This window comes from Rissa tridactyla, chromosome 5, assembly GCF_028500815.1.
Source record: "Rissa tridactyla isolate bRisTri1 chromosome 5, bRisTri1.patW.cur.20221130, whole genome shotgun sequence".
In the NCBI taxonomy this organism is placed as follows: Eukaryota; Metazoa; Chordata; class Aves; order Charadriiformes; family Laridae; genus Rissa; species Rissa tridactyla.
In genome coordinates, this window is record NC_071470.1 from 5202318 (window position 1) to 5226703 (window position 24386).

Sequence of the window (24386 nt, forward strand, 5' to 3'; positions counted from 1 at the left end):
TTTGAGGAGCTTCCAGAAAACCTGCTGACAAAGAGAGTGAGAGGTGGGCAGAGAACTGCTTTCTGAACAATAAAATAAAGTAAATCTTTAGAAGTAGGATAAAGCCTTTCCCTTGACCGCTTTAACTTGCCAACGAGCAATTACTCAGCAGATCGCTCTGCTGTTGGTCTCACTGACCTTGGCAGCATTTCAAGGGTTGTAGTTATACACGGATGAACTGCTCTTGAACAATTTTTCCAACATATTAAGCACGAACAAGTTTTTCCTCAGCTTTGGGCGAGCAGGTCTGTCTTCCCACCTGTTTATTCTTTAAATGGGTGTTTACTTTGTGGCTGCCGCTGTAAAGATAGTTTGATTTGTTTATGTTGCCCTGCCAGCCTCCAAGACAAGTAATGAGGTACAGGCTCCAGCCTGCTGTTATTTTTTGTAGAGCTCTTTTCTTCAGGAGCCCGGTGTTATGGAGCAACCAGGTCATTTTATTGCTCGTTTCCAAGAGTATTTCCGCTCAGTGGAATAAGGAGTGCTGCCTCCTCAGCTTGGCAAATGAAGAGTCAAACTGCCTTTTTCTCACCTGCACCTAGAGTAGGTGGTAGCTCTTCCTGAGCAATACATTTCAAAACCGAAGGGACATCAGAACGTTTCTCCACGCAAACCAATTTTTTATTGTTGCCCTCCAGTTGTATCCCAGGCGGGGTTTTTTTATGCTACTTACAGCTCTCAGCTTGGTAGCAGCATATTTATGTCATTTGTGTTGTGCGTATGAAGGACTCCCACTCTCCCTTTATATGTCTAAAAATAAACAGTTGCATGTTCTTATTTCTGAAAGCCATTAACCATTTAGCTGCAGGAGTGTGAAGTATTTTAGAAAGACGGATACATTGGTTTGATGCATCACGGCAGTCACATGGAGAGCAGTGGCCTAAATTTACAACTTCTTTGGGAAAGGAATATTCCAAAGAAGTTGTACGTTTTTTAAGGGGAAAGCACTTTATTCACTTTTTGGGAAGGGAATAGCGCAGCAGGTCTCTGGCTGGATGCACAAAATGGGGTAGATGCGTCTGCGTTAATCACAGAGGCGCTAACTGGAATGTCTACTGAATCCTCTAAATCCGTAACTCAGGTGATCGGAGGGGTTATGGTGTTCTCCTGAAGCAGGAATGCCATTTAAAATGATAAAAATGTTTTGCACCTCAACTAACGATTTTCATGTATTTCTAAACGCTGACTATCTGTTCAGTCTCATTTTCAGTTAGCTCACTCTTTGTGTTGTTGGCCGACATGTCTTAAAGGGTGGCAAGAAGGAGATTAATTAAAACAAGATAATCCTTGGTTTTATTCCTCTCTAATATCTTTTAAACCCTAGATTGCTTCTGGAGTTATGCTGATTTTCATGTGTACTTCAAGGTGCTCAAAAGGGAATTCGGACAAAGGAAATTCTAATTGCTCTAAACTTCCAGAGACCGTTTCTTTGGTTTATTTCAATACTTCAGGGCTCTCAATACTTCATTATAAGGAAGCAAAATCATAGGTGATGGCAAAGGTTTGCTTTTTTTATTCAGAAAAAATGCAGACATCTGCTTCGCTGGGTTAAGCATCAGCACTTCCCTAAGGCTGAGGATCGCAAGACCGGAATTGGGAAATAGAATCATAGAATCTTCATGGTTGGAAAGGACCTTTGAGATCATCGAGTCCACCCATACACACACAAAAAAACCCAAACCCCTACAATCTCTGCCACTAGAGCGTGCCCTGAAGTGCCACATCTGGACGTTTCTTAAACACCTCTAGGGATGGTGACTCGCCCCCCTCCCTGGGCAGGCTGTTCCAGTGCCTGACTGCTATTTGTGAGGGAGAACAGAATACACTGGATAAAGCAGGTTGCTTTTCTTTTTTTGAAGCAATGTGTGTAGTGAGGTGGGCAAGATTGTTTTGACTGAGGCGGTAAGCCCCGTGGGTGTCGCTGATATCCACGGTTCCGTTGTGCGTCTCTGGGACAGGGTAGCTCCAGCTGCGATACCACGTCTGAGGCAGGCCACGCTTGTGAGCCATTGCCTTTGCTCTGAACACACACCTCCAAAGATTTATATCAAAGATGTTCAGCAGATAACTGCGTGTTCAGTGTTGTGATGAAACGAATCTAATGAGAATTAACAAAACCCAAGATTTAGTGCTGTTGTTTAGCATCTTACAGGTTTGAACTAAACACTGGCCACGTATGTTTCAAACACTAAACTATTTAAGGCTCCTAAATTGCTTACTGTCTTTTCCCTCCTGAGAATTGTAATGTTTCACCATTTCCTGTATCCACGTGAGAACAACTTAACTCAACAGTTTACTGCAAAGTTATGGAAAATCACCATCCAATTGTTTATTTGGTCCGGGAGTGACGTTCGGGGGTCTGAGGTGAACATCCATATATTATTTTGGGAAGCTCAACCTGCATCTCAATGTGGTACAAGACGGCACATGCACAGCTGGTACCCAGGTGATAGCCTGGATGAAATTTTCCTCTGTAATTAAGTTTTCATAACACAGTTGTGCTAAAATGTGTTTTTGTTTCCTTTCTGTCCTGGCTTGCAGTGAGTTCAGTGACCTGCTCCTGTCTGAGTAGTTGTTTTGTGAGATTGGAACAGATACTATTTCAGAAAGTCTATTATTTTTTGTGATATAACTGGCATGTACCACGAGTAAATTAAGTAACTGTCATAGGAAGCCCATAAATATGAATACTTTTCCAGCTGCTTTTCCATTAAACTCCGTTAGCTGAATAGAATTAGTAAATAATTATGTTGGTGGGGAATCTGTTATATCCATGTGCTGCGGAACATCTCAGTTTTACAATGCAGCTTAATTTTTTCTATAGACCAAATTAGTTTTAGAGTCATCTCCATTGCAAATTGGCCAATTTGCATTAAAACTATGCCTTCTTGTTCAGATTTGTCAACACCTCTTTTTTAAAAAGTCTTTAACATTAAGCATGGGTGGGTAAGACCATCTGTTTATGGAGCTTGCCTGCAGCTCCATTACTTAACACACGAGACAGGTTACAGCTGTTTAATTGTTATCGTGTTGAACGATAATCTTGCCGTCCAAAATTAATATTTATATATGTATGCATGGAAAGCATGTGTCGTTAAACATAAGTGATCTAAATGTGGATTAATGTCATTAAGCATTCGTATTAATCCCCCGGGAGGGCTAAAGTTAGCATCCTGGTACTTTCATGCCACTTTGGAGTGCTGCGTGAGGCCGCTTTACCTGATACCTAGAACGGAAATTCAAATCCAGTGGTGGCCGCCATAGAAGTGTACAGCTTGTAATACGTTTATATTCCAGTGAGAATTGGTATATCTTCTAAGAATTTCCCCTGAAGTTTAGTTGAGGAAAAAAATAACAAGGGACAGCAAAGTATTTGTTTGAACCTTTTTTGTCGCATGAAAAGACACTAACACGACGTTCAAACCAATCAAACCCGAAATAAATTTTCTTCACCAAGGAATCTCTGCTTTCAGCTATTTTAGCTAGAAAAAACAGGAAAGTCATCTGGTTTAGATAATCAGAATTATGAAAAAAAAATAAATAACATCTAGAGCACACTCTGATAAGTGTGTTTCCGTTGGTACAGGCTCTGTCCTGGTGACTGATAAAGATGATTTTCTGACCAGGGACAGACGTGGAGGTATTTGCGTGCTGGTTTTCTACGTGACCACGAGCAGCGTAAGCTCCGAAGTCCTGCTGGTGCCGAGGAATGCTAAGCAGCAATCTCCTCCGCTGACTGACACGGTCTGCACCTGCTCTCTTCAACACGTGTTTGGCTCAGGGCTCCTTATATTCCAGATTTCAAATATGACTACAGGGAAATGACACTTTATCTCGTTATAAGATCAGAGAGCAAGTCAAGACAAATGTGTTCCTCCTGTTAATTAAAGGAAGTGCTTATAGAAAAGTTGATACGGCTATATGTCATTACACTGTATATTTTTGAAGTACAGGCTTGCCGAAGTAAGTTATGGACCAGTTTAAGGGCTTGATTGATCTTCTCCACGTTTGCAGGTTAGGAGGAGGGCAACGTGGATAACCGGTGTTATGATGACCACCATCAACTTTAGTACTGACGTTAAGTTGCCAAGCATGGTTTACTTTTCTCCGAAGTTTAAATTATCAAGAATATTCACATTTCAAAGTGTTAGGTATTTAGTGTACCTTAGTGCAATCATGCCAAGAATTCTTCATAAATTTTAAGATTCTTTCGAGACTTTAGAATTTTGATCAGAAGGAAATTTTTTCCTTCAAATTAGAATAATTACTGCGGTATGAATATATTCTGTAATTATCAAACTACCTAAATTTATGTTTTTCCTTAGTTTTGAGTTCATGGAATTATACCTCAGTACAAATTTCATCTTAAAAGTAAGATTGCATTAGAATGAAGGTTTGGCATTTGACATTCAAACAGTTTATTCTCAGGTGGAGTCAATCAGAGATTCAGAACTAATTCTACCAAATATCAGTTAGTTCACACAATAGTATGAGTGAAATCCTACTTTCCAAACAGCTGACTTGACTGCCTTGGAGTTGGGATTTCACCACCGTATTTATACCTGTACCCTCAATGCAAAAACTCCATGAAAAAGAAACGATGACTTTCTTGGCACCCAGAGGACCGATAAGCACAGTTTAACAAGATTTCGTGAAATTTAGAACAAATATTTTTTTGGCCTTTCCTGTGCCTGAAGGGCATGTTAATTTGCCAGGCCAATTCTTGAATATGCAAAATATTTGCATGTTCGGTAACTATAAAAATATTCAATTACTAGCTAAATTGAAGATAGCGCTTGCGTCTGAAGCTATGAAAAAAGAGAATTATTGGTCAGGCCTTAACACATTTCAAGACCAAGTATCTCAAATACAGTTAGCATACTTTAAATTGCTAATTGCTGATTTGCATTTAAATGAGGACCACATGTGAAGTTCAAGTTAGGCACATTTTCAGAAAACAGCAGAATCCTCTGAGATGTGAAGAATTTTAAAGCAGGTTGCAAAGCTTACTTGAGCTGAAGTGGCCAAAAAGTCAGTGCTTTTGTACGTTGTGCTGGTGAGACACGTTCTGAAAGTACTTCCAGCCAGCAGGAAAGATGGAAACACTAATGATTCCCATCCCGTTCCGTCCCCTAATGTGTTTTCAAGCCAAATTTATCTTTCATGCAGTCCTTAATGTGAGCGTCAGGATTTATCGGCATCTGTCTGAGGCAGGTCTTTGCGAGTTTGTCAGGGGTCTCAAACAGGTATTTGATCTTTTTCAGCCTGTATATGTGAGACGGTTTTAAATCCTTAACGGCATATACCCTTTCTTCTAAATCCTTTTCTGGCTAAATAGATGTTAAATAGGAAACAACACTGCTCATGAACTTACCAGCAGTCCCAGACTTCCTATGTCTATTATATCCTTAAAAGCAGATGAACCTTTTATTCTAAGATACCTGTGGCTTTCCAGTAATAACGATGAGAAATCTTACTTTATAGTAATATTGGGATAGACTACAGAACAAAAAATCTACAGGGTGGTGGGCTTATGTGCCCTTGTACATGAAAACACATAAAGGGTTGCTGCAAAGATTGGCTGCGGTCTGGGCAAGGGAGAAATTGCAGTGAATTCAGGTCTCTGCATAAACACGGGTCTATGTAGACATTGGATAAAAGTGCAGAAATTATGAAGAAGGTACAATTTCAGGATGAGGATTGTGTTTTGGCCTGTGGAGGGAGGAGAACAAAGAAAATTGCCTGAAACTATTATTCCGTCCATGTGTTCTCCTTTAGTAGAAGGGCAAGATGGGAATTTAGGAGTAAAAAAGTATCAAAAAGGGAAGAGCGCTTGTAATCCTGCTCTATTGGCAGCGATGCTCTGAACATATGGTGTGTCTAAGACAAAGTTCTCATAAACTCAGAGAGAGGATGACAACCATGAGCTGCTTCCAGTGGAAGAACATGTGCTTTCAGTACTGTTCAGTGATGAATAGAGAGAATTACATTTGCAAATGATACCAAAGCCCGCTGCCTCCAAGCACTTTGGAAGACAGGACAAGAATTTAAAATTACTTTAACAACTAGCACAGGCTACGCAGAAAAATAAGGTGCAATTCAACAAATGCCGAGTTCTGTGCTTAAGGAAGAATAATCAGCTCCACAAATCCAAGTTAGGAAGGAGCTCGCCGGGCAGAAGAGCATCAGAAAAGGCTGTAGTGGGTGACGAATTTGACATGAGTGAACCTCTCTGAAGACAGGTTAGAACAGGGGCTTTAAACTTTTATGAATTCTGGACTCCTGTAACTTTTACGGTAGAGGTGTGGAGCTCCTCAGAGATTGCATATGGATGCGTGACTTTTTTTAGGCACTCTCTGAGAGTAAAAGCAGTTGCTTGAAAGAATCGATACGCTACTCCCTAGGTCTGCTGCGGGTAGGATAAGAAATACTGGGTTTAAATATCACAAGAGATACTTAGTTTTTTACATTCAAAAGGTGTTTTAATTGTCGGATAGGTAAACTTTGGCTGGGGGGAAATGAGAGGAACTTAAGGGTGATGTGGTAGCCAGGTCAGGAGAAGTAAACCACCACGGATGGAGTCTCAAATAGGTTAGAGGGGTCAGGCCAGAGACGCCAACTCCGAGTTTTGTACCACTTCCCCCAAAACAAGCACAAAAACCCGTTTACACAAACTAGATTCTCCCTGAAGCTTGCCATGAAACTCTTAGAGTTTCTCTTCTGTTGGCAAGTGCCTGTGAAGCCACCGATACAGTGTGTGCCCCATCCCCTGAGACTGCTTGGCTGCGCAGGGAGGAAGATTCTCTGATTCTATGAAGAAATAATGTTCATAACACTTTGATAGCAAATGGCAGAAGCGCAGGTGGTTCATCTAAGCCTCCCTGTTGCTCACCGGAAAAAAAATGTGATGTGACAGAATGGAATCTCTTTTTTTCCCCCCTTCCTTTTTTTTATCAGTTTTCTCCATGTGCATAGGTCTTGAGAGCTTTCAAATGCCCAAACACCACCATGGTCAAAGAACATTAGTAAAGGTGCAAAATCAAGAATAGAAAGTTCAAAGAACATCGGTAAAGTTGAAAAATCAAGAACAGAAAGTTAGGAAGCCACATATAATGTATATTAATTATAGCATATACATACCATTGTCATAAAACCAGATAATGATACTACTAAGATAACGACTTTTCCCTCTGCCCCTGACAGACCTGATTTAAGACCGTCGCAAGGCTGTGAAGGGCTGTCGCATGCAGAAACCCCACTTTGTTTGTGCCAGCGGCTGGCGCACGGGGTGATCTGGTCAAGAATGGGTTTGAAGAACAGTTCTTCAAACTGGATTCCAGCCTTGCTTCTACCACCTCTATTCCATTAGTCATTCACAGAGGCAAACTTCAAGCGTCCTCTGGCTCTTCTTCAGTTTCTGGGGACCTGACTTGCTTGTGTGTGAATTGCTAAAATGCTGATTTGTGTATGAAATCCTGTATAAGTCTAAGTATTTTGAAAAATCACATCATAGGTGTTCTCAGCCAAACGGGTGGATACTTTTCACTTTAATCTTTCTATGCTTTAGTTCCCCACTGGTAAAATGAGAAGAGAATACATTCTCTGCTCACACCAGAAGTGTGAAGACACTATAGTAAATAATTTTGGGTTTGGGAGGAAGAGGATAGAGAAGTCTATAAGAAAAAAGTTACTTCTTTGTTTAGTTTAGCCTGGTGTGCCTGTTGCTAAGGCATCAGCCGCTTGCTGTTCATGAGGGAATGGCTACTGACTGAGGACTGCCAGCTCTGTACATCGGCAATGGAAGAAGGTTATCAAAATTGCACAGGTAGCTGTAAAACTCAGCATTGCCTAAATTTGGGGTATTTAGCTTTGCCACACCTGATACTCTTGTAATGCGGGGGGGTTTTGTTTGTCATATGGGTAGTAAACAAAGTTTTACACAAGTATTAAAAATCAATGAAAACATTAAGGGAAGATACTAAAACTTTCGAACTACGAACAATCAGACAACTAACTGTATAGAAAGCTTAAGGGAAACTGTACACTGTCAACATGCCGTAGTTTGCTTGCAGTCAGTGTTTCTACTGAGAAATTAAGATGGCATTTTGACCTGTTATGTATGACACTTAGCTGTATGTATGACCTGTTATGTATGACAGTTATGTCCTTGTATGACACTTACCGCAAGGTCAATGCAGAAGTCTGAACACGACTGATGCGAGAGATGTTCACATCTTCCTGGAGAAGGTTTGTGTCTGGGTTAGAGCAGAGATACATGTGCAGTCGCTCCCCAGTGAACGGGGATTGCGGTGCCGAGCGGTGGGCGATGAGAGTAAGCAAAACTAAATTTGCTAGGAGAAGGGCAGAACAGTGTTCTTCGTTGTTCCTGCATACTGAAATTATTTATCATCTTTTTTTCTTCCCCGCCTTTGGATCTCTTCTTTCTTTCTAATTTCTCCTTTCTGTTTTGTTTTGGGCAGAGAGGCCGTAACGCATAAGGAGAAAGCCAATGGTATTAGAATCATAGAGTCGCCCAGGTTGGAAGGGATCTTTCAGATCGTTGAGTCCAACCATCAACCTAACCCTGACAAAACCCATCACCAAACCCTGTCTCTAAGCACTGTGTCTGCCCATCTGTTAAATACCTCCAGGGACGGTGCCTCAACCACTTCCCTGGGCAGCCTGTTCCAATGCTTAATAACCCTTTCAGTGTATCCAATCTAAACCTTCCCTGGTGCAACTTGAGGCTGTTTCCTCTTGCCCTATCGCCTGTTCCCTGGGAGAAGAGCCCGACCCCCCCTGGCTACCCCCTCCTTTCAGGGAGCTGCAGAGAGTGAGAAGGTCTCCCCTCAGCCCCCTTTTCTCCAGGCTGAACACCCCCAGCTCCCTCAGCCGCTCCTCACCAGACTTGTGCTCCAGACCCCTCACCAGCTCCGTTGCCCTTCTCTGGACACGCTCCAGCACCTCAATGTCTTTTTTTGTGGTGAGGGGCCCAAAACTGGACACAGCCCTCGAGGTAGGACCTCACCAGTGCCAAGTACAGGGGGACAATCACTGCCCTAGTCCTGCTCACCATTAGTGGAGAGGAGGCAGGGTTTCGTCTCTCACTTTCAAGCTGTAGGAAGTAAAAAAACTTAAAAGTAGCTTTTAATTTAGGCAGACCTCGATTGACATGGCTTTGATCCCATTCTTCTCTATTTTTGCTTCACGTCTGGTGGTAATGTGCGGTCAAATTCTGCACTTAGGGCCAAGTAACTCATGACTCTTGCAGAGCCGTTGAGTTGACGCTGTAATGGGACTTTATTTCCACTGCAAAAAACATGTGGCATGTTGTAGTCTAGTGTACAGATTACAAAGATTATGACAGGTGAAGATGTCTGGTGGAGGATAATAATGTAAACTAATAGTAATATAAATTGGCTATACAGTATTTAGAAGCATATCACAGTTATAATCCTTTATGACAGAATAATCAGAGTAAAGCAGTGTTATAAGTACCAATTAAGGAACATCAAATCAATGGGTATGTGACTCATGCTGATTTAAACAGGAGCTGATTGGGATAAATGGATTTAATATGTCCGTTTATTCTGTGGCTATTGTCATACCTGGAGGAAGTAGCGTACGAGTAATCTAAGGAAGACACTGACTTACATCTCTGATAGGAGACTAATGGGAGACATTAAATTAAAAAAAAAAAAAAAAGTCTGGGTTCTGAGTGGTTATGAATTATGCCTTGTTAAATGTGAATTTGCCTGACTGTTACCAGTTCTTTGTAAAATACATTTATCTGCCACGTATTTATATAAATATCCACACACATTGATAACACGGTTTATATTTTACATTGTATGAATTTTGAGTGCCACTTACATCTTCTTGGATTTTCACTGTCCTAGAAAAAGTGCAAATTTTATATCTTCATTTTTCTTTTCTTCATTCTATTTGGAGCTCTACAAAGTCCCTGTACTTCTGGAAATAATAGCAAGGTGTTAAATTTCACAGTCTTAAACCCTGCAAGAAAACCCTTGTAGGTATATCGGCTGGCCTATAATTAGACTTTTTAAGGACTTAACATAACCCAGATGTGCCAGATGTGTAAATATCTTGCCAAGGGGCACCTGCTGAGGTGCTCCATCCTGCTAAAGTGCTCCAAATCCCACCTGGAATTCTCTACGCAGAGGAAAAAAGGCTTGTATTTTGTACTGCCACACAGAGCAGGGTTCATTCCTGTTTCAGTTGCAGCGAAGATAAGGAAGACAGCATGGCTAGTTAAACTTCGCTGCAAAGTTATACTGGTTTTGGTCACTCGTTTTCTGCTTTTTGGTTCCTCTAGGATGCTGCATGTTAACCAAAAGAGTTTCCCATGTTGTCCTTTTTTTTGTGTGTGTGTATGGTTGGACTCGATGATCTCAAAGGTCCTTTCCAACCATGAAGATTCTATGATTCTGTGTCAACTGGCCGTGAGTAAAAGGATGCTGGAAGGTAGAACTTGTTTTCCGAGCATTATAGGTGTATGGTCTGGAACTGACTTCTTATAAGACTCCTGGATGCAAAGAATAGCATTTTCTTAATCCTTTTTTTTTTTTAAATGCAGATTGAATTTCTGAAAGGAAATAACATGTCGGGGCCTGGGATTGCAGGGACTATTTTCAGCTCTCTAGGAGGTTTTGTTGTATGTTCTGTTTTGTTACCTATCCTTACATTTGTAGAGGCATTTAATGTTTCACTGGTGGACAGATGCATTCCCCAGACAGACCTAATTGCTTCCATTTTATGGAGTAAAGCTTGATTTTTTTCCTCCACACGTACTACACCATGTTCCGAGAGCAGCTGTGTAGGAGCAAGGGGAATTCTGTTGGATGAGCAAGAGAAGAATTTGATCCACCCTGAAATGCAGCTGTATCATTTTTCTTTTTGCTTGTGGTTAATGTGAAAAGCTACTTAGTTTGTTGCTGCTGTTGTAAATGTTCTGTAATTGATGTTTTCATCTTCTTACTTTGTCTCCCTTTAACCTTACCGTTATCAAAAAAATTAAAAAAAGAAAACCCAACTGTGCCGTGGACAACCTGACACTTGCTTCGAGAGAGAGGAACTAGAAAGTTTCCACCCCTTAGTTGTGGCTTCTGTGAGATTACGTATCTCATCGGCTCCCTCCATGGGCTCAGGAAGAGCTTTTTCCCGTTCACCCAAACTGGAGGAAAGGCCATGGAAATGCCTTTTTTACCCATCCGATACACAAAGTTGAGGGATAACAGCAAGTGACAGAGTACTTGGCCAGACAGGGGCCATCATCCAGCAGGGATCTAGAAAAGGTCAGATTTTGAAAGTAAGAGAGCCCACGAGGGGGCTGTGTTGAGAGAAAGCCCATGAGGGCTGTGTTGAGGGACCTTGTCCACAGCAAAAACTGGGATTGAATCCAACATTGCTGACCCGCTTGGCGTGTCCCCACTGCAATAGTCTGTAATATCCTGCCATATCCTCTAATACCGCGTGCGCAGGTGGCTGGGTTCGGTAGCCTGCGATGGACCTGTCCCACGTGGTTTTGCTATGTGACATTAACCCCTTTAACACACCTGCGGCTGGTGTCTGTTTCCTGAAAGCAAGGAGGGAACGTGTAACCCATCTCTGCCGGGTTTCATGCATTAAAAGTAGGGCCTGCTGCTTCAAATCCATCTTGTGCTCTGTCTGTCATTCATCCATCTGCCTCCTCAAATTTTTTGTGAAATTTTAAGTGTCATAACTTCTAAAAAAAAAAAAAAGTCTTGCTATTCGTGGCTATACTGTGTTATTTATTTTACACATCTAAAGCCTAAGTTTTATTTTCACCCGTTTTTCCAAATGAAATGGAACACCACGCTACTAACCCCACTGTGCCCTCTTCCACCCCATGTATACGATCTAACTTATTTTACATAATTGGTGTGTGTGCTCGGAAGAATAACGGTAGCTGAATTGAAGCAGAAGAAAACTATTCCTCCTAAAAATCCTGTTAATCCAGTTGGAATTAAGATAGTGTGCTGGTTGTGCTGTCAGAGTCATACGTGACCTGCAAATCAAAGCTCTTCCACTCTGTGGTCAGTGTTTTAAAGCTCATAAGCTAAATAATTACTCTTACATTGTGTTGCAATTTGAATTTTTTAACTAGCTCTGATGATATTTTTGTTAGACGTAAAAATCAAAGCATGATTTGAAGAGAAGTCAGCAGAAAGGTCTCAGGAAGGTAGTATCTCGTTCTTCCGCAGGCCGCCTTTCTAAAGTAGTTTCGTTGAGTCATGACGGTGTTTGCTGAAAAGAGAATTTCTTGCATTTTTAAAAGCTTTGAAATACATTTTCATTTTGTAATGTAAGACCTCTCGTGTCAGGTGCACCTGCTTGATTTGCATGTGAATTCTGAACAATTCTTGTTTTATGTGACACTTCTGAAATGTCTGTCTGTTTTTTTTTTTTCTTTTTAATTCTCAAGCTCACTATTTGGATAAGATAGTGAAAGGTACTGTATATTTGCTCTTTGATGACATGCCTATACCTACATGTGCTTTTTTATATGAATATATAGTTACAAACGTACTACTCTGGGCAACAGAATCTTCTCTTACATACATTCCACGGATTATAGATTTAACTCATATGACTTTCAGCTCATCTCAAATTAAAAATGAAATCTTGCTTATGTGACATAATAACGTTTTGTCAGTAATTACACATTTATATGCAAACTGTATATATGTATTAGATTTTGTTTGAACCAAAAACTGAAGATAGTATTCATTTGCTGTTTGGTGTTTTTTTCTTTGTTAGTTTTGTCATTGGACCTTTACCTACAAAACTGTAAATATTTAGGAAACAAAGCAAAGCGATGCTCTTGTCACAGGACAAGAGTCATTAGTTCTAAAGAACAGATTAATTATAGATACGTGTATGTTTATATACAGAGAGATCAATAGAATACCCCAGGCTTTTAAGCTTTTGTTTATCTGAATGTAGAAAATCTATAGGAAATTATGGCTTGTATTTTGTATGAAGACAGAAAAAGCTCGTTTACTCCACGCAACATTTTCAATTAAAAGGCTCAAGGATGCAAAAGCCTAACATGAAACAGCAAAGATTCTTGTATCTTCAGTTACGGTGAAAAGTTGATTTAGGAAAATGTTTAAAATATTCCTACCCCTCTTTCCCTGAGTATCTTTCTCTATTCCTTATTTGTGTTTTTTTTTCATTAGAATATGGCAATATTCATGGCAATATCCAGGCTTTCACACAATAAGTCTTGAGTGTACCCAGTTGACTCCTAAAACGCTCTGTCAGTATTGCAATTAAATATGTAAGTCTTCCATAAATTAAACAGAAGAAAGATTAAGAAAAAAATAGGTCTCAGTGCGTCAACAAATACTATTAGCAGCTCCAGTCTGAAAGAATAAGAGTAGCAAAACTAATCTCGGCGTGGCATGATGGCAGGAGCATCACCACACTTCCTCACCAGAGGTTTTCTCAATCCTCTGCTTTCTAAGAGTAATTTCACAAGAGTTAAGCACCCTCTATAACTTTTTTCTGGGAATGTTTGTAATTTGGAGCTACACGGTTGAAAGGAACGGTTGAAAGGAGTCAGTAAATTCACAAGTCTTTAGAAGAAAAAAATAGACTCTTACTTCTGAAAGACTGTTCTAAGCTCAACTAAGCTTAACCAAAACGGGTCAGTAGATGAGTTCACAAAAATAGTAGTTCTACAAAGTGAAAGAGAGTGCAGTCACTTAGATTTTTTGGATAAAAGTTTGCAGAAAACTGTTGTGTCCAAAATTATCTGATTCGTAGCCACCTTCTCATAAGATATTTAGTGCCATAACTGTATTTGCTTCTGTCGATGTCTTATCATAGCCATAGATAAGGAACACCAAAATCTACATATTGATAGCGTTGTCATCCTCATACAGATCATGTTGGCTGCATGCCAGATTTCATCACTAGGAAGTGACAGATACTGGTTGGTTTTTTTTTTTTTTTTTAAAATGCAATGTTAGACTGAAAACAATTATCGATTTTGGATATATTAAATTATTTTAATTGTTTCCCAAATTTTCCCTCCTTGGCCATAAAAGCAGACAAGATAGGATATAAAGGTAACAGCACAAAAGCCTTAGGGAGATTGTCACAAAAAATCACTCTCTGCTATCTGTCTTGAAGCACGTCACTACCGTGTTTTTGTTCAGTCTATCAATGTTTTATTGTGGTCCTTATGGTATTTCATTTTGTCCGTCCTAAGTAATCAAATACGCACAGCTATTACATTTAGTTGGAAATCCTGTTGGTCCTGTCCCATCCGTATGCAGCCTGAATCCTAATGTTTGTTAGAATAGATGCTAAGCTGCTTCACTATTTCCTGGGCTTTGCTTATTCTGTGAAAAGGAATGTATTTTTGGCATAAAGTATAGTCATTAAAACTGGCCTATACTTTGTGCAATTATTTAACGCACTGTAATTTCACATGAATATACGGCAACTCTGAGACCAGATAAAGTTAACGTTCTCTTTTATCACGTGCCTAAAATCCTACCCATTTTCCTGCTTAAGAATTTGGAGGGATTTGTTCCTAGTAACAGGGAGTTTAAGCGTTTGTGCCAGTAAGTAACAAATTCTGCATAGAGCAAATAACGATCTGTTCTATGAGCACAGAAAAATGTACCATTTTACACAGCTGTGTTTGCACTATGCACTCATCTCTTGCTACTTTGCCAAAAAAAAATAAAAAAAAAAATAAAATTTAAAAACCCACAAACTTAATTTTGTCTGGCCTGCAGGTATTTAGAGGATTGGTGCATTTATTTCCTGCCTGTACAGGTAAGTGGTGTCTCAAGTGTCAGGCCAATCAAAGATGCCACTTTGTTAAGAATTACATTCCCCAGGTAATGTTGCTGTTCCACTCCATGTGCAATTACAGTATTTGTGCTGTTCTTAAGGCCTGTTCCCAGTAAGTGTCCCTTGTTTGTATTTTTTTTTTTCTTTCTATACAATTGCAATATTGAAATCACTTGTGCTTTTTTCTTCTTTTTCTGTTTCGACAGAGGGCTGCCCCGGCTTGTGCAACAGCAATGGGAGGTGCACGCTGGACCAAAACGGCTGGCACTGCGTCTGCCAGCCGGGATGGAGGGGAGCGGGCTGCGACGTAGCCATGGAAACTCTCTGCACTGACAGTAAGGACAACGAAGGAGGTAAGAGATACCGACCGGATCTTTAAACACACAGCAGAACGGAGACTTTACAGTCGGGTGGTGAAAGACTGCCGTGAGAATCACAGAATCACAGAACGGCAGGGGCTGGAAGGGCCCTCTGGAGATCATCTAGTCCAACCCCCTGCCAGAGCAGGGTCACCCAGAGCAGGTGGCACAGGAACGCGTCCAGGCGGGGTTGGAACGTCTCCAGAGTTGGGAGACTCCAGCACCTCTCTGGGCAGCCTGTGCCAGTACCCCGTCACCCTCAAAGTAAAGAAGTTTTTCTTCATGTTGAGATAGAACCATGCACACATTTTACTAGCTCTTATGCCTGTAAGAATACACTGTGGTATTCAGCGCTTCTATACGGCATAGCGGCAAAGCCTTACAAGGTGCTTATGACAGTTGAGATATGTACTTAGAAAATGATGGGTGTCACCTTAGTTTTCCTGCAGTGTTCTTTTATACGTGAATAAGACACAGTCTCAACTCAGTCAACTGTAGTGGAGGGGAAAAAAAGAAAGCAGTTCAAATTTTCAGTGACCTCACAAGGAAGTCATCTCAGAAGAAATGGCCAAACGGGGAGTTTACATTTTGACCTGTGATACTAATGCTGGAAAAAGTTGGTTGCCCGGTCTACAGAGATCTTACCCCTCCGTAGCCTGAACGCTCCAGTAACTGGCAGGATGCTCCCAGCAGTTTTTGGGGTTTTTGGCTTGCTTTTCCACATTCTGTCATTCAGGTGACAGGTAACAGTCTGCAGCGAGATGCAGGCAGGGCTGTTGACTTAAGGAATCACTCTGCAATCATCGTGGTGGGGTAGGGAAGGTAGAGGGGCGGTGACTTTGGCGTGACTCCAGAATCACACAAAAAACCCACAGAAAACCAAGGCTAAATGTGAACGCAGTCAAATATTAGATCAGCATAATGCTGCTGTTGTCTGTCTGTCTTCCCCTTCTCTCACCAGCTCTTTTTGTTCAACACCGTCAGATTCAGAGCGGAGATAAGAAACTCCATTAGGGCCTCCGGATGATGATAAAGTCATCTGAGACTTTGTTTTTCAGCGTTAGACTGCAGACACCTCTGCCATCGCTGGCTGGCTGTTTGCTCTCGTATCGCACCACAACTGGGTTCTTAGATATCACAAAGTATAAATAACAGCAGCATTTACTTCCTGAGGAAAATAAATAACACGGTTAAAGCAGTGCTGCTGTTTATTGCTTCACACGTCATTTGATTTGTCATCCTTCACCATTACACAGTGTATATTTTGAGTCAGTTTTGCACATTTAGGGCCTAAAGAATCTGAGACAATCTGGTATACACGCAATCGGAGCTAGTGTGAAGCTGGATTTCTGCACGTAGGAAGGGGAGCAAGAGGAACAATCAGCCGTAGCATTTCCATGCCGAGATTTGGAAATCTGTGCTGTTTGGGGAATTAAGTTCAGGTGCCTGGGGGATTATGAACATAAAGAAGAAAGAGAAACCTGCAAGCATGAAAGGAGACAAAGCAAGGAGGAGGAGAAACTAGGTTAGAGCATAAACAACTGGGAGGGAAAAAATAGATCGTGTAGAGAAAAAAAGGGGAAAAATTTGAAAGCCCAGTGATAGAATCATAGAATCATAGGGTTGGAAGGGACCTGTGGAGATCGTCTAGTCTAAAGCAGAGTCAGTAAACGTTAGAGGTAATAGATAGAAGGACGTGACATATCAGAGGGAGAGTCGAGAGCAGATAAGGGAGCAGTGGGAGGAAGAAGAGCAAGGTGAACAGGAATGCACGTGAACCGAACGAGGGAAAAAAAGATGCTCCTTCAGACTGAAAACAGTAATAGCTGTTTGTGAGGAAAAGGGGAAAAAGAACGAGGAATTGGAGCAGAAGGATCTAACAGGATGACTTAAAGTTCAAGAAGAAAGAACAGTATTGCAAAAAAAAAAAAAAAGTCTAATACTGGTATTTTGTTGCTTTTTTCCTCTCAATTTTTTTTGTTGTTTCCTTTGCAGACATGATACAACTATGCATGAGGAAGGGATTGGCCAAACAGTTGTTTTGCCATGATTGACCTGTATAATGCTTTTTGTCACTGGCGCTTCTCTTTCAGTGGACCTTATTTCAATTTATATGCTACAGTACAGAGCATATTCACTGCAGTCTTCCACTAGTGGCTGAGGAAAAGGGTTAAAATATAACAATTAAATTAAATTAAAAACTGGAAGCATACCAAACAGAACTGGGAAAAGAAAGTCTTCTTTGCCAGAAACCCACCTGGAAAGAGAAGTGTTTCTTCCCTTTCCAAGAGTGTGTGCGATCAGCCCACTGATCTCTGGAGCAAGCCATTGAGATTCCAGCCAGCTACAGGGAATGGGCCAAGGATGCCTCTGCTGGATTTGTTTGTTGTGGGAGATGAGCTTATCGGAGCACTTCTGCTGAATTCATACCTGTGACTGCAGGTAGTGTGATTTACATCGCGCTAGGCTCAGTGGTTGTATAATTAAAGTTATCTTGGTTGTTAGCTAATTGATATGCTGTGGTTAATGTTTATGTTTCGTCCCACATTGGAGAAAATATATTCCATATATTAATATGAATATAATTCATTAATAAGAGTGTCTGCTGTTCCTTTGAGTCTTAGCTCGTTCCGGGATCATTGTTCAAATTCTGTGAACATGAGCATCCCAGGGACCTCAATGGGAATATTCTCCGTAGGAGGTGCTAATGACATCAAGGCATTCTTGATCATTTTTGCTTCCAGATACTATTGACATATGATGGGATGATTATTAGCCATCTTCCTTTTCATCTAGATTTTTGAGAGTCTTGCAGGTTATTTCCGTTCTCTGTAAGGATCGCTCTTTATTTTTCCCTGTGTTTGGTTTGGATAATAAAATACAGAATTTTCTTCACGTTTTAGCAACCCACAAGGAAAGTTTGTGCAACAAGCAGACCTTGGGCTGAACTGAACTCCTAATGACTTTGTGGGGAGAGAGGGAGTCAGAGTCATCCGTGGGTGGCATAAGTCTAACCTCTTTACTTGGGCAAAAAATGTGTCACTATTATACTTTAACAAAGTGGGCCATGTTTTGTCATCGCTGTAGGAAGAATAAGCTGTTTACTCTTTAGTTTAGGTAGGTCTTTATTGAATAGATTCCTTTGTTAAATTTGCTTTCTATTAGCTCCTATCCAATTATTAAAAGTAGTTACAGGTTTCCACCAGCAGGATTTAAGGGATTATTAATATTCTTTTATTACTAAAATGAAAATAAATACTGGAATAAAGCAAAGTGTACTTAGCACTACTGTATTTCTGTAATTACTTGCATGGGCTAGGAGAGCCTGCTCCTGATAACCATTGTCACAGGTTAGTACAATTTCAGCCTAATAATTCAACCTCCGATAGTGGCTAATAGCAAATGCTTAGCAAACGAATATAATGGGACAAATGTGTACTTCTATTGTCTTTGGTATACTAGCAGGCTGCTAATTAAAGTAGGAAATTACTGCCACAGAATATTTTGAATGTCAGAAGGGTTACTAAGTACAAAGATAACCCAAGCTTAGGAAATTTCAGGTAGTTTTTACTTGAATTACAGAATCACACAATCACAGACTGGCAGGGGTTGGAAGGGCCCTCTGGAGATCATCTAGTCCAACCCCCTGCCAGAGCAGGGTCACCCAGAGCAGGTCGCACAGGAACGCGTCCAGGCGGGTTTGGAATGTCTCCAGAGTTGGGAGACTCCAGCACCTCTCTGGGCAGCCTGTGCCAGGGCTCTGCCACCCTCACAGCAAAGAAGCTCCTCCTCATGTTTAGGTGGAACTTCCTATGCTCAAGTTTGTGCCCGTTACCTCTTGTCCTGTTGCTGGGCACCACTGAGAAGAGCCTGCCCCCATCCTCCTGACACCCACCCTGTAAGTATTTATAAGTGTTGATAAGTTCCCGCCTCAGTTGTCTCTTTTCCAGACTGAAGAGACCCAAATCCTTCAGCCTTTCTTCATAAGAGAGATGTTCCAATCTCTGTATTCTAGAATTAGGGCTGATACAGTGGCGTGTTCATGTTCTCTGGTTTGTGCTCCAGCACTTCTCATTATTCAGCTTTTTGTTTGCATCTGTGGTTGCTGGGGAGGAGTGTTGGGTTGATATATCCATAGCCCTTACCCACTTATTTCTTTCTGGAGTGACAGCTCATTTAGAGCCCAACACTTAATATTTTAGGCTTCTTCATTCCAACAAGAATGTTGAATTTGAGTACCGTATAGGTATGCTTATAGAGAATCTGCAATAATAACATTGAACAAGGTCCTTGTGCACTGCTCAGGAATAAATCAAGGGCCAGTTCTGCTTTTGAGCCTTTTCCAACCAGCTGCTCCTACAGGCGGTCATTTTTGGTGTCTATAATTGAGTCCATTCATTATAGCCTGTAGTAAAATTGAGCTATGTGAGGACAGCTGAGGTTTGTTAATAGTTTTCTGTCCTTTCCAGCCTCTTGCCTTTGTGTGTGCCACAGTCACCGAAACCATCCTGGTGGGATGGCCAGCATCATAGCTCCAAAACTGTATTCCTCCTATGAAGGCACTGAATTTCACTTCATGGAGATTTTTTTGTTGCCTAAATATATAATCAACTTATTTACCAAGAATGTGATTTATGTCGGTCCTTGGACACGATCTCCCCTTGACGCTGGCAGAACTTGTGCCCGGGGCTACTTTGTCCCCCTGTTTTTCTTCCTTCCATTAGTTTTATACATACCCTTTAAATCCCATTCAAAAGCAAACACGCCCACTGATACATCTTATTTTTTAGATATCTGTAAGTGTGGGAATCCTCTGTCTTGCCTCCTCTCATTTAATGTTTTGGGGGGTTTATTAGTCTCTCCAAAGAAGCAACCTTATCACCAGACCATGCTCCATCGCAATTCTGTGCATTTTGCAACAAAGGGAAAAGTAACATTCGCCAAGATTTTTACAGCTAGACTTTAGCTTTTGAGAAAGAAAATAATAACGTAGTCATTACCTCTTCTGTATATAGAAGAACCACTTACATCCAGAACAAAAAAAAAAAAAAGCAAATAGCCTTCTGAGATGGATAATGATTGTCCGGCTGGCTGTAGGAGTTTCTATTTTCCTTATAATTTCACTGTCATATTTGAGTGATATAACTGATAAGCCAGTGTTGAGCTAAGTTTCTTGTTTTTCAGGCTAAACAAAATTCATCAATAATTTTGCAGAGCTGTTTCAGAGAGGAAATTTTACTCTGCTTCACACAGTGCAATAGAGCACTCAGCTTAGTGGTACTAGATAGCTCTAGCCACATATAAGTACAGAGAAAGAATGAAAAATGTTTTCTCAAGTTATAAGGAGCCAGATTCATAACCATCCGTCACTCGCCTGGGCAAGTTCCTGATAAACTCCCCAGAAAAATAACAAACAGCGTATCCCTGTATCTTGGCTGGTGAAAATGAGATTCTTTTTCTGATTGATGTTAGCGGAGAGGCTTGTAAAAATGCATTTCCAGCTGATTAGTTCAGAAGGTGTCAATCTCATGCGGTTTTATGACCTGCAGACTATACTCCAGATGTACATTTGCTTTTTATAAACTAACAAAGATGAATGTTGAAATTTGAGCATTTCTTTGGCAACTGCACCAGATAATGCCTAGGAGACCATACAGAGATATAAAACCCCAAAACTATACTTTTAAACATCAGTGCCCCCAGCTTTGACACGGCTCCAGGCTTCTAGAGTTAAAACCAGCAAAGGAGGTCAGTCCTTCAGCTAGGAAAGGGTTTCATATTGTACAAGAACAAGACTAGAAAAGCACAAGAGTCAAAGAGTCACAGGCTATTTGAGGTTGGAAAGGCCTCTGGAAATCATCTAGTCCCACTCCCTGCTCCAAGCAGGGTCAATGTCCCAGGATGCTCAGGGCCACGTCCAGCTGGGTTTTGAGTATCTCCAAGGATGGAGACTCCCCAACTTCCCTGGGCAACCTGTTGCAGTGTCTGACTGCTTTCACAGTAAAAATAAGTTTTTCTGATGTTTAGACAGAATTTCCTGTGTTTCAGTCTATGCCCATTGTCTTTTGCTGGGCGCCACTGGAAGGGGGTCTGGTTTACACCCTCCCATTAGGGATCTGTACACGCTGAAGAGATTCCCCCTGAGCCTTCTTTTCTCCAGGCCAGTCTCAGCTCTCTCAGCCTTTCCTCATAGGAGAGATGTGTCAAGACCTTAACCATCTTCATGGCCCTTCACTGAGCTTTCTCCAGTATGTCCATGTCTCTCTCCTACTGGAAAGCCCAGCCTGTGCAGAGCACTCCTGGGGTGGCCTCACCAGTGCTGAGTAGAGGGGACAGATCACCTCCATTGACCTGCTGGCAACACAACCGCATGTCATTGGCACCTTCTTTGCCACAAAGCGCATGTTGCTGGCTCGTGTTCAGTTTGGTGTCCACCAGGACTCCCAGGGTCTTCTCCACAAAGCTGCCTTGCAACCAGTTGTCCCCCAGCATGTACTGGTGCCTGGGGCTGTTCCTCCCCAGGGGCAGGACTTCGCCCTTCTCTTTGCTGAACTGCGCGAGGTTTCTGTCAGCCCCTTTCTCCAGCCTGTTGAGGTCTGTCAGAATGGCAACACGACCCTCTGGCGTATCCTCATCCCAGGAAAAATCAACGTTCTTTCTTTTCTCTTAAAAAAAGTTTAAACTTTGATATACTTAACGATGACTTTTTCATCCCGTTTAATTTCCCTGAACTGACTTCAGCGTCAGCCGAGTTAAATGAGAATTTTAGATGTGCCAAAGAATAGAAATCCCAGTCCTTTACTGTTTTGCCAATCCTCTAACTGATCCACATAACACAGCAATCCTTAGAGGAATACCTTCAGAAGATCTCTGTTTACTTACACTCTTTCAACATATGATTGAACAAAAATGGATGATATTTTTCCCTTCAGAAAGAAGTTTTACTCTAAAGCTGGATTCTTTTGTGCGAGAAGAGTCATGGGCTTCCTTCGAGTGCTGCACCGGTGTATTTTTCAGTTGAGTGCAGCAAGCAGCTCCCGCTCTAATCTAAATGGAATAATAAAATGTTTGAGCTATTTCAGTCTTGCTGTTCTTTTGGGGAAACAATTATCAGCTCTGTGATACCATATTACATTCATCTAGAAATTTTCTGTAGCTGACATTTCCAGGCTCATTTTCCTCACGACTTTACTTACAGCAAATTAGGAGTTATCAATTTGATCTGGATTTTAATCTTTCACCAAATTAGATTTCCAGTGATGTGACAGATCTAATGCTCGTTATATGTGAATATTTCAGCCCATACGCACCCGTGTGTTTAAATCTTGTTTATACTGGCCAGCATTCCTCATCAGTTTGTTCAGAATAAAATCTAAATGTTAGATGCAGATTTTGTTCTCTCACACATTTTCATGCAAAATAGTTGTGGAAATTGCCTTTGCCACTAGCAACAAAATCTTTCTGCCAAGGTATAAAGGAATCCACCTTGATAAATGTCATGAAATATTTAAAGCTACTTGCGGCATAGATATGCTAAAAAACTTCAGGAAAGCGGCGGAGTGGGAGTTACTTGTTTCTTTTCCCTCGCAAGCCAAATAACCTCAGATAAAAGCTCCTTAGACCCACCTAAAATGTTTAATATTTATAAGTTAACGGTGTATGCAGAGCCTGAGCGCCTTCATTTTCTGGTTTGTTCAACATGTTTTTAGAGAAGGATCGAATAAATAGGTTTAATTTGAACGCGATACTGAGTGTGTTCAGCTTGTGTGGATTTCCACGGGAGTTTAAGAACTCAGTGGAAACCACCTCCCGTTCCTTAATTGAAAGTGAATTCATTAAAATCTTAATTATTAGTCTTTTTTCATACTAGGTATTTGTTTTAATCTCTCTGCTGGCTGGCTCAGGGACGTGCAGAGGGGCAGGAGGAGGAATTTGTTCATTTGTGCGACTTTCTGCCAACAGATGGGCTGGTGGACTGTATGGATCCTGACTGCTGCTTGCAGAGTTCTTGCCAAAACCAGCCTTATTGTCGCGGGCTACCTGATCCCCAAGACATTATCAGCCAAAGCCAGCAGTCGCCATCTCAGCAAGCAGCCAAAGCGTTTTATGACCGGATCAGTTTTCTCATCGGAGCAGACAGCACTCACGTCATACCTGGGGAAAGCCCTTTTAATAAGAGGTGAGCGTGACGACTCATTAACTCACGCATACGAAAGAAATTGAAGCGTGCGTGAGATTCACCTTTAGAAGATCCACTGTGACTGCAGAGTTCATGGCGTGGACTTTGAGCAGAGACCTTTTACCTTTAATTTATCAAATCGCTTATTTTGTCTCGTTTTCTGTAAAATTCAAATTGACGGTGCCGGTAGGTTACAGAAGGTACTTGCCGTGCTTAGTACCTGTATTCTGACAGGGCACTTCATTAATGATTAAATAAATCTTTATTTAACCAGTTGATTTGGGCTAGCACAGTTGGAAGTACATCAAAGCAATGAAAACACTTCAGAAGGAAAAGCAAAGCTTCACTTTTTAAACTGAGCTCACTAAATAATATAAATTATGAATTAATGTAATAGAACTGTTAAGAGCACGACAGCATAATTGCATAAACTATTTGACTGGTGCTCTACGAAGCCGTAATGACCTGAAAATAAACCAGTAACAGGAAGCAGGTGTCTGGGATCTCACTGAGTGAAGGAAGATGATTTACACTAGAACTACTGCGTTTGCAGTAATTTAACAGCATTAATGTGTTTGGGCACAGCAGTTGATTAAAAGTTGTTGCTCAAATGTTCCTTATTGCTCTTTTAAATTTTGTACTTCATAGTCCCTGCAGTTTTACAGATTGCTTTGATACTAATTGAAAAGTATGTTGTTCTTTAAGAGCCTGCCAGAGGTATGACTTACAGCGGGAACATCTAGAGTTTGTAAGTTCTTAAAATTCTTCAGTGAATTTCTGGTCTTAGTAACTCGGTACAGACAAAATGAACCAAAGTAAAATCAACAACATTGAAGCAAAATTATCATCTGTAGGTTTTGAGGCATTTATTTATACAGTGTAAATTATGTGAACTTGTAAAAGGGTTAGAGTCTCAGGAATGTTTTTTTAGTGGTAGTTGATACCGCATACAGATG

General features: G+C 41.0%; 1 protein-coding gene across 16 annotated transcripts in view; it reads left to right on the forward strand.

Moving 5' to 3' along the window:
• TENM3 (teneurin transmembrane protein 3) overlaps positions 1-24386 on the forward strand; it is a 434875-nt gene that overhangs the window by 352930 nt on the left and 57559 nt on the right. For 13 of the 16 annotated variants that reach the window (XM_054202752.1, XM_054202736.1, XM_054202737.1 and 10 more), the window contains 3 exons: positions 12506-12532; positions 15099-15245; positions 23214-23430. In XM_054202752.1, the coding sequence (XP_054058727.1) occupies positions 12506-12532; positions 15099-15245; positions 23214-23430 (391 nt within the window). The remainder of the gene's footprint in view (positions 1-12505; positions 12533-15098; positions 15246-23213; positions 23431-24386) is intronic. The other 3 variants (XM_054202738.1, XM_054202742.1, XM_054202748.1) reach the window with 1 other exon arrangement.